At 40.5% G+C, this 15,447-nt stretch overlaps 1 protein-coding gene across 4 annotated transcripts in view; it reads left to right on the forward strand.

Moving 5' to 3' along the window:
- Positions 1-15,447, forward strand: part of ZNF704 (zinc finger protein 704) — a 55,133-nt gene that overhangs the window by 26,366 nt on the left and 13,320 nt on the right. For 3 of the 4 annotated variants that reach the window (XR_014566491.1, XM_083747844.1, XM_083747842.1), the window contains 6 exons: positions 6,684-6,787; positions 8,131-8,363; positions 9,095-9,195; positions 9,960-10,221; positions 11,759-11,863; positions 15,074-15,171. Coding sequence is in view for 3 of the 4 variants with exons in the window: in XM_083747844.1 (XP_083603970.1) it covers positions 6,684-6,787; positions 8,131-8,363; positions 9,095-9,195; positions 9,960-10,221; positions 11,759-11,863; positions 15,074-15,171 (903 nt within the window). In the remaining variant the exon portion in view is untranslated. The remainder of the gene's footprint in view (positions 1-6,683; positions 6,788-8,130; positions 8,364-9,094; positions 9,196-9,959; positions 10,222-11,758; positions 11,864-15,073; positions 15,172-15,447) is intronic. The other variant, XM_083747843.1, reaches the window with a different exon arrangement.

Consider the following 15,447-nt stretch of genomic DNA (forward strand, 5'->3'; position numbering starts at 1 on the left):
AAAAAATAGATTACATTTTGGATTTCGTAACCAGTGAAGCTTGGCTCCCAGCCCAGTGCATCTGAAATATGCTGTGTGCTGTGAATATGGGTGTCTCAGATCCCCCAAATAGCTTAGTGTTAAAAGCTATGTAATGGAAGGTAATAGTGTGTTGAGCATTAAAAAGAAAACTGATTTGGATTGGGGGGGGGAGAGGTAACAGAATCTGAAAATGAGGAGTGTTTCAAGGAAGTAGGAGAGGGGGGAATCAGGAACTAGAAATAAGAAAGGGAAGTTGAAATGGACAGAGAAGTACTATATTGAAGGATGACTGTAAGGGCTTTTGGGAGAGGCTGAGGACCCCTCTAGACTGGTGGGGGTTGGGGTGTCTCCGGCAACATGTCACTGATGCAATAATAGTGCATTCGTGGTGGATTTACACTGGACCATCATTCTGCTTTGTAGTTGTTCTGCAATGCTTCTCCAATTTTGCAAACAAAGTGGGATTACTTATAACTGCCCAGATAACATCATGAAAACGAAACATCAAGAGTGCACATTAAAAAGGATGTTTGGGGGGGTCCAGGGGGTTGTCCAGGGGTAAATCTGGAGAAGTAGCTTCAGCTTATAAAGGTACCACAGCAAGAGAAACAGAGAGGAAACTGGTGTTCACAGAGCAGCAGAAGTCAGTGAAAATTGATTTATTCACAAATTGGGATGCTGTTTATAAACTCCTAGAGGGCAAATACAAGGAATTAAAATAGGACTTAAGGAGTACAAATTAAAAGCCTATGCGGACGACCTGATGTTATCCCTGGAAGAACCGCAAGAAAGTATGGGCAAAGCGCTGGAGATATTAGAGGAATATGGCAAACTATCCGGATTCAAATTGAACAAATTAAAGACAAAAATGTTGTCAAAGAACCTGGGAAATGAGCAAAATGAAAAATTAGAGAGAAATCATGGAATAAAGGTGGCAAAAAAAATAAAATATTTAGGAATATGGCTCACACCAAAAAACATAAATTTAATTGAAGATAATTATTCGATAACATGGAATGAAATTAAAAAAGACTTAGACATTTGGAATAGAATTAACCTCTCGTGGTTGGGCAGGATGGAGGTAATAAAAATGAATGTTCTTCCAAAGATGCTGTTCTTATTCCAGAACATTCCTGTAATCAGGGGACCTAGATTATTCAAGGACTGGCAGAAAACCCTTTCAAGATTCATATGGCAGGGAAAGAGGCCAAGGATTAGATTTAAACTACTCACGGACCGAAAGGAGAGAGGGGGGTTTGCAGTTCCCAATCTAAAATTGTATTATGAAGCTGCTTGTCTCTGCTGGGTTAAAGACTGGATAACCTTGGAAAATAATGACTTATTGGATTTAGAAGGGGCAGACAACAGGTTTGGCTGGCACGCCTACCTGTGGTCAAATAAAGAGAAAGCGCACAAAGGGTTCTCAAGCCACATTATCAGGGGCCCACTGTATGAAGTGTGGGGAAAAAACAAAAAACTGCTGGAATGGAGAGTACCTTGGTGGCTGTCCCCAACAAACATCCTAATAAACAAAAAAATAAACACGGAGGAGCAAAAATTGACTTATGAAGATTTATTGATCAGATTGGAAGACAGCTGGAAACTAAGACCATATGAAGAACTAAAGGGAAAGATGACAGGCTGGCTACAGTATCACCAAATCAACGCAATATGGTCAGAGGATAAAAAAATTGGAATGAATGAAAAAAATCAAAATTTCAGATTGAGATAATTGAAAGTAATTCTAAATTATTATCTAAAATGTATAAAATATTATTGGATTGGGATACAAAAGATGAAGAAATTAAAGAAGTTATGGTTAAATGGGCAATAGACTTGGGGCATAACATAGAATATGAAAAATGGACAAAATTGTGGAATGAGGGAATAAAATTTACGGCGAGTGCTGCAATTAGAGAAAACCTAGAGAAGATGATATATAGATGGTATATAACACCAGAAAAATTAAGTAGGATATATAAGACTGGAAATAAGGCTTGCTGGAGATGTAAAACAAAAGAGGGCAATTTCATACATATGTGGTGGGCATGTGAGGAAATAAAGAAATTTTGGGACATGATATATAATGAGTTAAAAAAAATATTTAGATACACATTCCCTAAAAAACCAGAGGCCTTCTTACTAGGTATTATTGGAGAGGAAATTAGGAAAGAAGATAAAATTTTATTTCAATATTCAACAGCAGCGGCCAGAATGTTAATTGCCCAAAACTGGAAAAGCACAAATATACCAACCGTGAGGGAATGGCAAACGAAATTATTTGATTTTGTTGAATTGGCAAAAATGACGCAGAGAATTAGAAACCAAAAGAATACAAAGTTAAATGATGACTGGATTAAATTTATGACATATATTGAAGGTAATCATAGAAACCTACCAACTATAGCAGGACTGTTATAAAACTTCCGATGTAAAAACTAATAACCAATACCAGCTGTAAAAATGAAACTTCTAAAATTAGAAACCCGAAATCAGGAGGGAAGGAAGTCAGACAGTGTATATTATGTATTAGTTTTTATTTTTCTGTATTTTTCACCTTTTCTTTTTCCCTTTTTGTTTTGGTGCCTTTAATGTACTGGTTTTTTTTCTTGTGTGTATGTGATAAGTGAAACTCAATAAAAAGATTTAAATAAAAAAATAAACTCCTAGAGGGCAGATACGTTCATCCTAGAGACACTGTTTCCAGAACAAGCATAATTTACTTTTCAAATAATTGTCCCTTTGCTTGTTTTATTTATGATCTTTATAGGAATGGAACTATTGAGGTTTTTTAGGATCGGCAGGGGGATAGAACGTTGTAGTTTTCTGATATCTCTGTCAGGAAGGTAGACTTTTTTCCAGTCTGTTAGTGAGGGAGGTTCCACATTTTAGATAGTAAACATGATGGCTTTTAATACACTTAGGCTTCCCTCAACAAACTTGTAAAGTGTGAATGACAGACATAGTTGCATCTTAAACAACCATATACACCTGTCTCGGAATCTAGCCTAAACAGTGTATGTTACAGTTTGCATGTTTCCCGAGTGAACTAGTGGTGTCATATTCTTTTATTTACCACAAAGCAGTAAGACTCTTAAGCATGTTCACGAAGGCCAAACTACACATTACACACACAACAGCAACCTGATTGTACATGTTATATGGAAGGGGAAAGGCAATTTGGAGCAGAGAAATTGTGGTGAGATTATTAACCTTAACCACCACCACCCCCATGCTGTTTCCATGCTTCCTAACATGAAAAATGAATTTTGAACCCTGGGATAGGGTAAGCTGCTGACGACAGGGTCATTTGGAGTGCAGTGCAGAAAAGTGATACGAAAGGGTTGAACATACACACATGCCCATGCTGTTTTTACTTTATTTATTTTTTGTTTTTGTTTTTAGAGAAAAAGCAGTGGGTGAGAGGGTGAGGTGCTTAATCTTTCCTGAACATGTGCAAGGCTCCTTTGAAATGTGCCTCTCTTTTTAACACCAACCCAACCCAGCCCAGCTCAGCTGGAGAACATGAATTAATGCTGCAATCTTATATAAAGCCTTCCTTGGAGTAAGCCCCATCTAACGCTCTTCTCCTGCCCTGTTCCTTCAGCACCACCAGTTCTCCTTGCAAGTATCTCTTCCCCATCCCTGCATTTGTTTTCTGAGGAAAGCTCAGGATAGGGTGGGAACCCCATTTTTTATTCATAATATCTAATTCTCATCAATCTGTATCCAGGGCAGCTGTTTACCAGCTCCATCTGGTACGTAGGCTGAGACCCTATCTGCCTGCAGACTGTCTCGCCAGAGTGGTACATGCTCTGGTTATCTCCCGCTTGGACTACTGCAATGCGCTCTACGTGGGGCTACCTTTGAAGGTGACCCGCAAACTACAACTAATCCAGAATGTGGCAGCTAGACTGGTGACTGGGAGCGGCAGCCGAGACCATATAACACCAGTCTTGAAAGACCTACATTGGCTCCCAGTACATTTCCGAGCACAATTCAAAGTGTTGGTGCTGACCTTTAAAGCCCTAAACGGCCTCGGTCCAGTATATCTGAAGGAGTGTCTCCTCCCCCATCGTTCTGCCCGGATACTGAGGTCCAGCTCCGAGGGCCTTCTGGCAGTTCCCTCACTGCGAGAGGCCAAGTTACAGGGAACCAGGCAGAGGGCCTTCTCGGTAGTGGCGCCCGCCCTGTGGAACGCCCTCCCATCAGATGTCAAAGCGATAAACATCTACCTAACATTCAGAAGACATCTGAAGGCAGCCCTGTTCAGGGAAGTTTTTAATATGTGACATTTTAGTGTATCTTTCATCTTTGTTGGAAGCCGCCCAGAGTGGCTGGGGAAACCCAGCCAGATGGGCGGGGTACAAATAATAAATTATTATTATTATTATTAACTGGCACTCAAAGACACACTGCCTCTCACCGCGAAGGGAGAACAAAGCCATTATGCTAGTATCCATTTTAATTGCTATAATACTCATTTTCAACAGTTGGCAAGTATTTTAAAAATAAGTATTTTTAAATGGAAAAAACAGCTTTTTATAGATAATCCATCCCTCCATTCTTAAAAAAAAAGTAACAAGCTAGTGTTCTGGAGCAAAATTATAATCCGGACTACTGGGCTAAAGGCATCTTTTTCTCGGAAGACAAATATTTGTTTTGATTCAAAGTGTGAACCGCAATTTTTAAAAACAGTAGAAACAAAATCTGTTTGCAACCTTCTGTTGCTGTTCTGTCTGGATTTTAGTTATCTTTCAAAGTAAATTATATAAAAGCAGCAGTCTTTGCTCGCCTATGGGCGTGCAAACTTTTTGGGGTCAAGCTCCACATTTGATCAGGGTGAAGTGGTTGAGGGCTGCATGGCCAGAGTAAGATGGGGCATTCTCCCCTCTCCCTCTTTCTTACACAGACACTTCTCTCCTCCTGTTGATAAGGAGGTTCATGTGGAAGTCAATAGTCCTTCATATACCCACATCCCATCCCATATAGGGCTTCGAATGTTATGCGCTTTGAACTGTGCCCAGAAACAGAAAGGGAAGCAATGAATCTGCGCTAAAGATGTTTTCTGGCTGACTAGTTCTGCTTTGTAATCTGAGCCAATAGTACTTCAAGTCATCAAAGGCAGTCCCAATGCACAACACATTGCAGTAGCCTAATCCCAACTCCTATTGAGATTGTAAACAGCTTTTCCAACCTAGTCTTAATACTCCCAGCAGTGCACTATGAATTTTCCTGCCACTCAGCAGATTTGCATACAATGTTTGCCGCATTGTGAGCCAACTCAGTATTGATAATTCAGTAAATGTTAATGGGAAGGGTATACTGAAAGCAACCATCAACCTTGACTTAAGTACATTATCAAACATTGTGTCTGAAAGGCATTAGTCCCATAGGGATCTTCTCTTAAACTCTCGGGCTTTGGAAAGATAGAAGCTTCCCTACATCGTAACACCGAGTGAAGCAAGTTTTTCCTTTCTCTACCCTATGCTTAAAATGATTACCATTCATTAGTCAACTCTGTGTTAAAGGGCACTATGTTTGCCTTGAGGCTACTTTGTCTAATTAGCTTCATGGGAAATTAAGAAGGTGTTGTTGTGTTTTTTGCATTCCCCCCTATGAATTTCATGTTGTTACAATTCTTCAGCTACAGAGTAAATTCTGCTACTGCTTTAACAGATACTTGAGGGTAAAACCTGCTGCCAATTTGTAATGTTCTTTATGCTGAAATCAGGACTGAACTCTGTGCTATTCAGGAAGTCTGTTAACAATCTCCTCCTTCTGTTCTAATCAAACCTGATGCTTTTTGTTCCTGCTTTTCAATTAAAACCCAAAATTATTAGGTGATGTATTCACATATCTGCAGTGCATCGTGTAATCTGGTCTTGATTGAGAGGCTGCCTGTTTTTTCTTCTTCTGAGCAGTTCACAGTAACATAGAAAGTTGCCTTACAGTGAGCCAGACTATTGTTCTATTTAGCTTAGTGCTGTCAACACTGGCTGGCAGCGGATCTCCAAAGTCTCAGGTGGGTGCCTTTCCCTACCAGGAGATGCCAGTATTACTGAACCTTGGAATTTTCTGTATGCAAGACAGATGCTCTGCCACTGAGCAATGACCATAGAGACACCATAGCACCTTGAGACTTCAAGCAGACATAAAAGGCATCCTTCACTGTGTTAATGCATAAAAACTTCAGTCCTTGTCTGCTAAGTCCCTTTGATGCCTAACTGTGTTGGATTGCCACCCAAAATGTTCTTGGTGATGGTCCTACATCTTTGGTACTCTTTTTCACTGGAAACACATCTAAGTCGGAGCCAAGAGAAGCTTTCAAAGGTATTGCAAGACTTTCTGTGTATTTAAGTCGGCATTCCCTGGATCAAGTGGATGCTAATGAGGCCTTGGCTTATCTGTTTTATCCACTTTTGTCAAAACAGTTTAGGTAAGGTTACAGTCCCCAGATTTACAAATCAGTCCCCATACAAAATCAGTTGAAAAGTGTCCCTGGATTCATTGAATTCTTTTTTGTAACCTTAAGTTTAGGTTTCTGCTCTTTACAGAGCTTCTGAGCAGGAAGAATTTGGAATATCAACATTATTATTTCCCTCACCAGCCTGCGTTTGCTGCTGATTTAGATCTTTCTTTTCCTTCACTTTCCATTTCAGAAAATCTTTGGAAGAACTGGATATGGATAAAGTCACAGCAGCTATGGTCCTAACCAGTTTATCCACCAGCCCTTTGGTCCGCAGCCCTCCTGTCCGACCCAACGGTAAGCACTGTATTCCTACTCACAAGAGATTGTGAAAAGTAGTAGGGATCTTGAACTTAAATTTCATCAGTGGTTGCAATTCATGAAGCATGTATGTCTAACTATAGTAAGTATCCATCTGTTGCACTGGGAACATACAGAAAAATAAATCCTATAAACCATTATGCTATTAGGGGACCTGCCACCAGTGCATTATTGGACCTTGTGATCAATGATCATGAGTTACTTTTTCTGAACAAGGGGGTGGGGGAGTACTTTTGAGCAGATAAACAGCAGAGAGAGAGAAATTTAGGCACTCCTTTTCCTCCCTGATTCTTCCTCTCTGGGCAGAAGCATCTAGGCAGTTTTTGATTTACAAACAAAAACAACAACAAAAAGAGAAGGGGGCATGAAACTTGCTGCTGTGTGTAACAGGTAGTGCATAAGATCAAACTGACATTCTTCTTTAAATAAGACAAAGAATAACAAGGAAGATGGCAGGAAAACAAGAATCAGACTTTCTCTCTCTCTGTTTGTTTCAGCCTCATTCTATCAGGCTTTCTTCTCTTTTCAAAATTTTGTTCATGTATAAATCTTTTCTTTTTTAAAAAAAAGAAAGATAAAGAGAAGTTAAAAAGCCAGAGAACACAGAAATGCCGTAATTATGACTGAACATTACATTTGAATGATAGGTGCTTTTTTCACCCCTTTAGCTTCTGTGAACAAACAGCATTTAAAACTATGCTTAACTTACTTATTTATTACATAAAATTTACATGCTGCTTGTTTGTAAGAAAAACCCTGATACCATATGTGCTATGTGTCTATAAATTAGTGAAAGTATTGCAGTACTCCCAGGTAGAAACTCTTCGCACATTTATAGCTGCAGGACTGTTGCCAACATTCTCTTCTAAAAAAACACAGTAACTGATATAGTGGTACCTCGGTTCTCGTACGTAATCCGTTCCAGAAGATCATTTGACTTCCAAAACGTTCAAAAACTAAGACACAAAGGGCTGGCTGCAAGTTAAATTAAGAAAATTGAAAACACGCAGCAGAAGCTGTTCAACTTCCAAGGCACGTTTGAAAACAGAAGCATTTACTTCTGGGTTTTCAGTGTTCAAAAACCAAAACATTAGGCTTCCAAGATGCTCGAAAAATGAGGTACCACTGTATTGAGTTGCTTTGGTCCAGGGGTAAACAGCGTATTTTCCTCCAGATGTTGTTGAACTACAGTTCCCATCATCCTTGAATTGTTGCCCAACACATCTGGGGGGTGCTACCATGTTGACTGCCCCTGCTTTATCCAGTGCTGTTCAACTTTAATTCACTTTCCTTTCCTTTTTGATCTTCCGAATTTCTAGAGTCCTTAAATGGATCTTGGAAGGAAGGAGGATTCGTGCCTTCAAGTACCAGCAGCAGCGGGTATTGGAGCTGGAGTGCTCCAAGCGACCAGTCAAACCCATCCACCCCTTCGCCCCCTCTTTCTGCCGACAGCTTCAAACCATTTCGACTGCCCTCCCAGACAGACGACGGCATTGACGAAGCTGAAACTAGTAGTCTCCTCTTTGACGAGCCCATTCCTAGAAAGAGGAAGGTGAGCCCAATATTGACTTCATAGGAGACTCAAGTTTGTATCTCTTGGGGTTAATTTACGAACCTGAGGGGTGCATTGTTTCTTACAGGATAGTACATTCACTGTTTGCTCCAGGATGTTGGCATGCTTTTAAGTGTCCAACCCTGGGGTTTATTGACAAAGTGCCACAGTCAGCTTGTCATAGTTTATCCTCTCTCTTCTGCCACATCAACGTAGGCCTCTTACCATCTAGTTCAAAGATAAGCAGTCAAAGGCACTATCAAATTTAAATTAAGTTACAGCGAAAAGTTTGAGCACAGAAAATAACTTGTCTTTTTGAAATAACAGAGATTCCACACTGGAGTGGAATGGAATATTACATCTCTACCTTTTCACTTTGCAAGTTACATTTGTGTGTGTGTGTGTGTGTGTGTGTGTGTGTGTGTGTGTGTGTGTGTTTATATGTAACTGCATGTAATGCCAATAGGGATGTCATCTTATTTTAAACAATCTCTAGCTGCATTCCTGTAAACTCCCTAGTGCAGCTGTGGGGGCTTCTTCAAACAAAGTGTATTTCCCCCTTGCAGAGGATCACTTGGAAAAAGTGTTTTGAAAGATGCCATACTAATTAAAGCTGTATTAGCATTAAGCAGAAATTTAGAAAATGGTCCAATTTATGATTCATAGAAGTCAAGCAGATGTGTGAACAAATTAATTCATCTGTATTCTCTCTTGTTTGTTTGTTTTTCCAGAATTCCATGAAGGTGATGTTTAAATGCCTTTGGAAAAACTGCGGAAAAGTACTGAGCACAGCCGTCGGTATTCAGAAACACATCCGGACCATTCACCTTGGGTAAGAAAACTACTGTTCCTTCTATCTGGAAAAAGACTGATACCCAAATCCATTTTACTCAGAAATAACCCTAATTGATTTCGCTAGGATTTATATCCCTAAGCAACAGAGCTTTCTTAGAATCAACCACTGATCTGTGGTATCTCAGTTCTCTACTTTCAGGTTGATAAAGATTTTGAAGAAAATTCTATGGCTGGTTCCCACATTATGTCGGGATATATTTTCACCTGTATCAAAGTTGTTTCTAAAGTGATTGTGGAGATGACATGCAGGTCTAGTACTCGCATAATGCTAAAGCTAAACAGTGGCTTAACATGAATAAGCAAATGTGAGCTAAGCCGTGTGTGCTATCTGAATGTGCTCGTGGTTTGCTCTTTCCAGAAAAACCACGAGCTGTAACCAAGGTTTGTCCTATGGTTTAAAATCTGTGGTTTGTCTAGGGGAGCCTCACTGTGACTCATAATAAGTCACTATTTATAGTGACCCCTTAGCTTTTGAATTCTAGTGCCTCTTTATTCTGCCTCTGAGGCATATGTGCCTTGCATGCACACATCAACAAAATGGCACAAAAAGCCCACAGCCAAATGAAGAAGGTATCTTAATATTGGTCCAACTGTCAGTTATAAATGCTTTATGTCACATCAGTTATAAAAGTTGGGAGATGTAACTTCTTTGCATCTGCCCATATACTAACATCACAATTCTTCTTTACTGCAGTTAATTTAATATGCTACAAATAACTTCTTGGTCTCCACTTGATTTAGGCGTGCGGGAGAGTCTGACTACAGTGATGGAGAGGAAGATTTTTACTACACAGAGATACGCCTCAACACTGATTCCGTAGCTGATGGGTTAAGTAGCTTGTCTCCCGTCTCCCCGTCTCTAGCATCTCCTCCTCCTTTTCCATCACAAGATGTGAGCAAAAGTGACCTGTCATGTGCCAAAACAGATGTGAAAGGGATGACACCTCTAAGCCGCTCGGCTCCTACCAATCTCTACCTCGTTCACTCTGACCATGCTTACCAGGTAAGATTCTTTTTCCCGTAAGGGATACTGGCTCAGTGTAATGGGAACCCCATGGTTTCTAATGTGAATGAGCCATGGCAAACATCAGTCTTGTGTGTTCCCCTTCCCCTCCTTTTCTATTCTTTCACAGACAAGAAGCTTTTGATTATTAAGCAAACCACAGTTCATTGTGATGTCTGAATTTTAGGAACTGTGGTTTGTTCAAACTGTGGCTTCCTTCTACTGATCTGTTTTGGGGGAGGGGTCCAGAATATTTATTAGAATCTATTCTTTTCTAATGTTACCATTCCTTTCTTTATAAATGAATTCAAGACAGCTGAAATCAATTAAAACATTCCAATTGTCAATGACAGTCTACCAACCCCCAAACAAACACAACATCAGAAACAAGCAGAGAGAAAATATAAGCACCTAGCAACACAAAAGAACAAAGGGTGGTCTGAAAAGTGGGTGGGTTGCCTGGGGTCTGAAGGCATAAAGTAATGGAACTAGGTATCCCTCCCTCTAGGATAATATTTCAGAAACTTTACGCCATGATTGAAGGACCTGTTTCTGATATACTCTTGCCAAACCTCAGTCTACAAGGGCACCCAGAGTAGGATACTAGCTATGCAAGGTTATATATATATATATATATATATATATATATATATATATATGAGAGAGAGAATCAGTCCATCACCGTTTGCTCCTGTACACGTGCTTCCCATCCCTGTGCAAGTCTTGCAGAGGAAAGATCTGCGGCCTCTCAGAGAATTAAACTGCAAGTCAAACACAAGACGATAGTGTTACTGATATTTATTTTAACTTCATTTTTCCTTTCTTTCAGCAATTGCAATTAAATTCTGAAAGATCCCTGCATACTGCCTCCCCTCTTTCCCCCTCCCCATTCTTGCCTTGCAGTTGCTGCATAAGCCCTGACTTTTTGACTTGTTTCAAAATGATGACAGATAGCACCATGTGCTTGCTCATGTTCATTAACTGTTCTTTTCACCATTTCATGATAGTTTCTGTGAGAAACTAAGCTAATGTCATTTTCTCTCCCACCCATTCTGGTGTTTGTTGCCCCCTAAAGTGCTGCTTCTGTAAGATCTGATTTTTTAAAAAAACATTATTGGGTCTGCATATATTGGAAAACCGTTCATTGCTCATGAATTATTGTGAATGCAGTTCTTCTTTCTGCTTGCAATACATATCATTAGACATCCTCCCTGTACCCATCAGAGAACTGCATGAAAAGTACAGTGGACAGGGAAGGGCCATAGCTCAGTAGCAAGAACATTTGCTTGGCATGCAGAAGGTCATAGGTTTAGTGCCCAGCTAACTGGGAGACACCTCCACCTGAAACCGTCTTCCAGTCACTGTTGGCAGTACTAACCTAGGCAGACCAGTGCTGTGACACTGTACTCCTATGTTCAAAATAATCTCTTTCCAAAACTTGATACCCAATTTACGGTCCTTAGTATAAGACAGTTTGCAACATAATTCTGTAGAACAGAGATGTTCCTCCTTAACTGACTGGTGTTTTTTAAAACAGGCCACAGCTCCTGTGAACATTCCAGGAACAACAAAGTTCACTCCCAATGGAAATAGCTTTAGCATCTCCTGGCAATCGCCCCCAGTTACCTTCACTGGCATTCCAGTAAGTAGAAAACCAACAAAATAGAACAACGGGAGGTTTTATTTATACCAGGGATTCAGAATCGTTGTACTTCCAGATGTTGCTGGACTCCAACTCCCAACAGCCCTAGCCAGCATATGGACCATTGTCGTGGAAGAAGGGAGCTGCAGTCCAGCAACATCTGGAGGGCCACAGGTTCGCTATCCCTGCTTTTATATTGCAGTACATGCCTGGAAGCAGGCACTGTTGTCCTTTGTCCAGATGAACATTCCTTTGTAGCAGTGCTCTGTCCTCTTCCGCCTGCCCTGCCCAGATCTGTAATTTGTGGGTGCATTGTTGAGATCAAGAGAGTCTAGTGGGAGCTGAGTAGAAAGACTGGCAAACGAACACAGTATTCCAGCTGTGAATCAACTAGTCCCCGCTGCCAGCTGCTTGCATTCTGGACCTTACATTGATGCTTCTTACTGTAACATGCAGTATCAAAGTGTTTCTCCTCTGGCACCACGATCCTGAATAGGTGATACTCCCTAAAGTTACAACAGTTAATTCTGACGTCCTCCAGTCCATTGGATTTGTAAGCCTCATAGGACACTGGCTTGATGGTTTCTCCTCTTCCCTTCCCTGCATTATTTTTGTTGACCTGTGATCCATTGTAATCCCATATTGCTTTCTATCATTCTTCTGTCCAGCTGCTTATAGCCTCTTTGTTTGCCATTTCTCCCTGCCTTGCATTTCCCCAACACAAATGGCTCCTATAAGTAAATTATGTTCTAATTTTTATTAAAATGATTGTTCCACCATTTAAATGATTGTCATCAGAGCATAACCCTCCTTTTCCATATCAAAGTGTTTTACCTAAGGCCACACGTTCCAAATTTTCCATTTCCTGCAAATGCACGCTGGCTGTACAAAGCCTCTGCTTACTGACAGTGTGAATTAGGCACCGATAAGGTACTGCCCGCTTCTTCCCTCTCTTCACCAAGTGAATCACAAAAGCCTCTTACTGTCAACCTTTGGCATGTCTTGGAGGTTTTCTGTGGAGTCTGTGGTCTCCTGCTGAGCTGATAAAAAATGAAAGTAGCTGAATCAATTACATTGCTTTCTGCCAATGAATATTTATTAAATTCTATCAAGGAACAGCTAGCGGTGAAAGGCATCATGCTGGTAGCAATTTGAACAAGAGACTCTTAACAGAACATGCTGCGCATAAAATACTCCCAAAATTTGATTTCATGACAATACGGTTGATCTAGAATAATTATAAAGGTGGCTTGTTCTCTGTGGTGCGGTAGAAAATTGGCTGAAGTAGCACAAGAAATCCAAGTCGCTCTATAAACCAGATATTGCAGGCAACTGGATTAGGTGTGTAGGTATTCACAGAGCTTCATGCAATGCCAGTGATCTTTCGCCTATAATGACTTACCATTCCCAACAAAATTAAACCAAGTAAATAGTTCAAGTGAATTAGAAAGTGCATGATTTTTAAAATTAAAAATGCAACAAAACAGTTTAATATAAAGGATTTTCCAGTTTTCATAGCAATACTAAAATGCATATTTAGATGAACATAATTCCATGTGTTTCAAATTTGTATTGTTTCAAAGTACTTTTTAAAATCACAGCTATGTGATTTTGACATGTGTTACACTTAACTCCTAGGAAGGTGCCGTAGCTTCCACTAGCATAACAATTTAGTTGAATACGGACGAAAGATTATAAGGAATCAATATCATTGTCTGGAGCATTTTCCCATTTCACTGTAGTTCTCTAGACGAGTCCATATATTATCCCAGAAGCTAATAAAATGTTGAAGCTGAATAATGAAAGCATTAATCCTGAATTTCTCTTGGAATATACAGGTGTGCCTCCAATGGCTTTTTTGGAGTGTCTGATAGCAGTCGATTCTTTTGCCCTAACTTTATATACCAGGATGGTTGCAGGCAGAAATCTCTTTGCAGTGTGCATTAAAATTTCACTGCATTGGCCAAACATTGATGAAGTCTTGATGAAGCTATGTAGGCTTTTCTTGGAACAGGCTCGTTAATGGTCTGTCACTTGAGTAGGAGCCTCCTTGTTTATTATGTGTTGAATGTCTTGTCCTTCTCACCCTGTGATTTGGAATGTCATAGGACCAAGTGCCAAAGGGACGTGGGTGGCACTGTGGTCTAAACCACTGAGCCTCTTGGGCTTGCCGATCAGAACGTCGGCAGTTCAAATCCCTACGACGGGGTGAGTTCCCATTGCTCAGTCCCTGCTCCTGCCAACCTAGCAGTTCGAAAGCATGTCAAAGTGGAAGTAGATAGGTACCGCTCCGGCAGGAAGGTAAATGGTGTTTCTGTGTGCTGCTCTGGTTTTGCCAGAAGCGGCTCAGTCATGTGGGGCACATGACCCAGAAAAAATGTCTGCGGACAAACGCCGGCTCCCTCGGCCTGTAAAATGAGATGAGCACCATAATCCCAGAGTCGTTCGCAACTGAACTTGACTGTCAGGGGTCCTTTACCTTTAGGACCAAGTGCCAGAGATTCAGTGCCCTGATGGAAGATTAAAGTGTGTTTTGCTTCTGTTGCAACTAGATATTGGTACTAAGAGAGTGCAGGAAGCAGCGTCTTTGAATTACAGGAAAGTTCTGATTAAACCTAGGGAAGACATAACAGTTGTGCATAAGTCATGAAGTCTTCCTTGAGCATTTTAAAGGGAAGTCCAAATAGTCACCTGCTAGGGATCGGTAGTGCTGGCTCGTTTAAACTGCAAAGTCTACTATTCAACTTCCCCTTGGCCCCATAGCTGCTGGTTCTGGTGGGTATCCCAGTCCCCATCTCTTCTCCCGCACCACCATTCATTTCTTTATGACATTGGATATGCCAGAGAATTTGAGACAAATGCAGTAGAAGAGGAATGAGGCAGAGGAATTGGAATAAATGTTCAGCAGGGCAATGTAGTATAGTCCTACATGGAACCAGGCTAGTTCAGATATTTGTCGAGGGACACTGCATGTTCAGATGTTCCCTGTCACTTAACATTTCTTTCCATGCATATGGAGATGGGGAGGCTGAATCTTTCTCTTTTTTTTAACATGAGACACATTCAGTTCTGCCATGTGCTCCGCTGAATGCTTGGCTTGGCTGTTGGAGAGCCAATGGGATGGAGGAGCCTTTAGGAAATGCAGTACATATTGTGTCCCTTCCCATTGAAATTCTGTAATCACAATTGTATTTTCATCTCTGCTTCTAGATTTCACCAACTCACACACGTCCTGCAGGGAGTGGAGAGCAGAAGCAGCAGATTCAGACCATTCTGTCATCCCCTCCTAGACTGTCAGTTGGCCTAAGGTAAGAGACGTTTTGCTTTTGACAGCAAATCACTAAATTAATTGAGGGTGTGACTGTAAATTATTTGCTCCCCCCCCCATTACATATGTTTCGATGAAATTCTTTTCAATATAACTAGACAGCAAAATAATATTGAAAATGTTTTTAAAATCATTATTGATACATTTATTTGTTCACAAAGCCCATTAAATTCTTTCTCAGTCCAGAAAAATAAGTACAAAGCCCATCTTCCATCTCTTCTTAAAGAAAAGTTTGTGTCCACTGATTTGCTCCTTG

Source organism: Podarcis gaigeae, assembly GCF_964106915.1.
Source record: "Podarcis gaigeae genome assembly, chromosome: 7".
In the NCBI taxonomy this organism is placed as follows: domain Eukaryota; kingdom Metazoa; phylum Chordata; class Lepidosauria; order Squamata; family Lacertidae; genus Podarcis; species Podarcis gaigeae.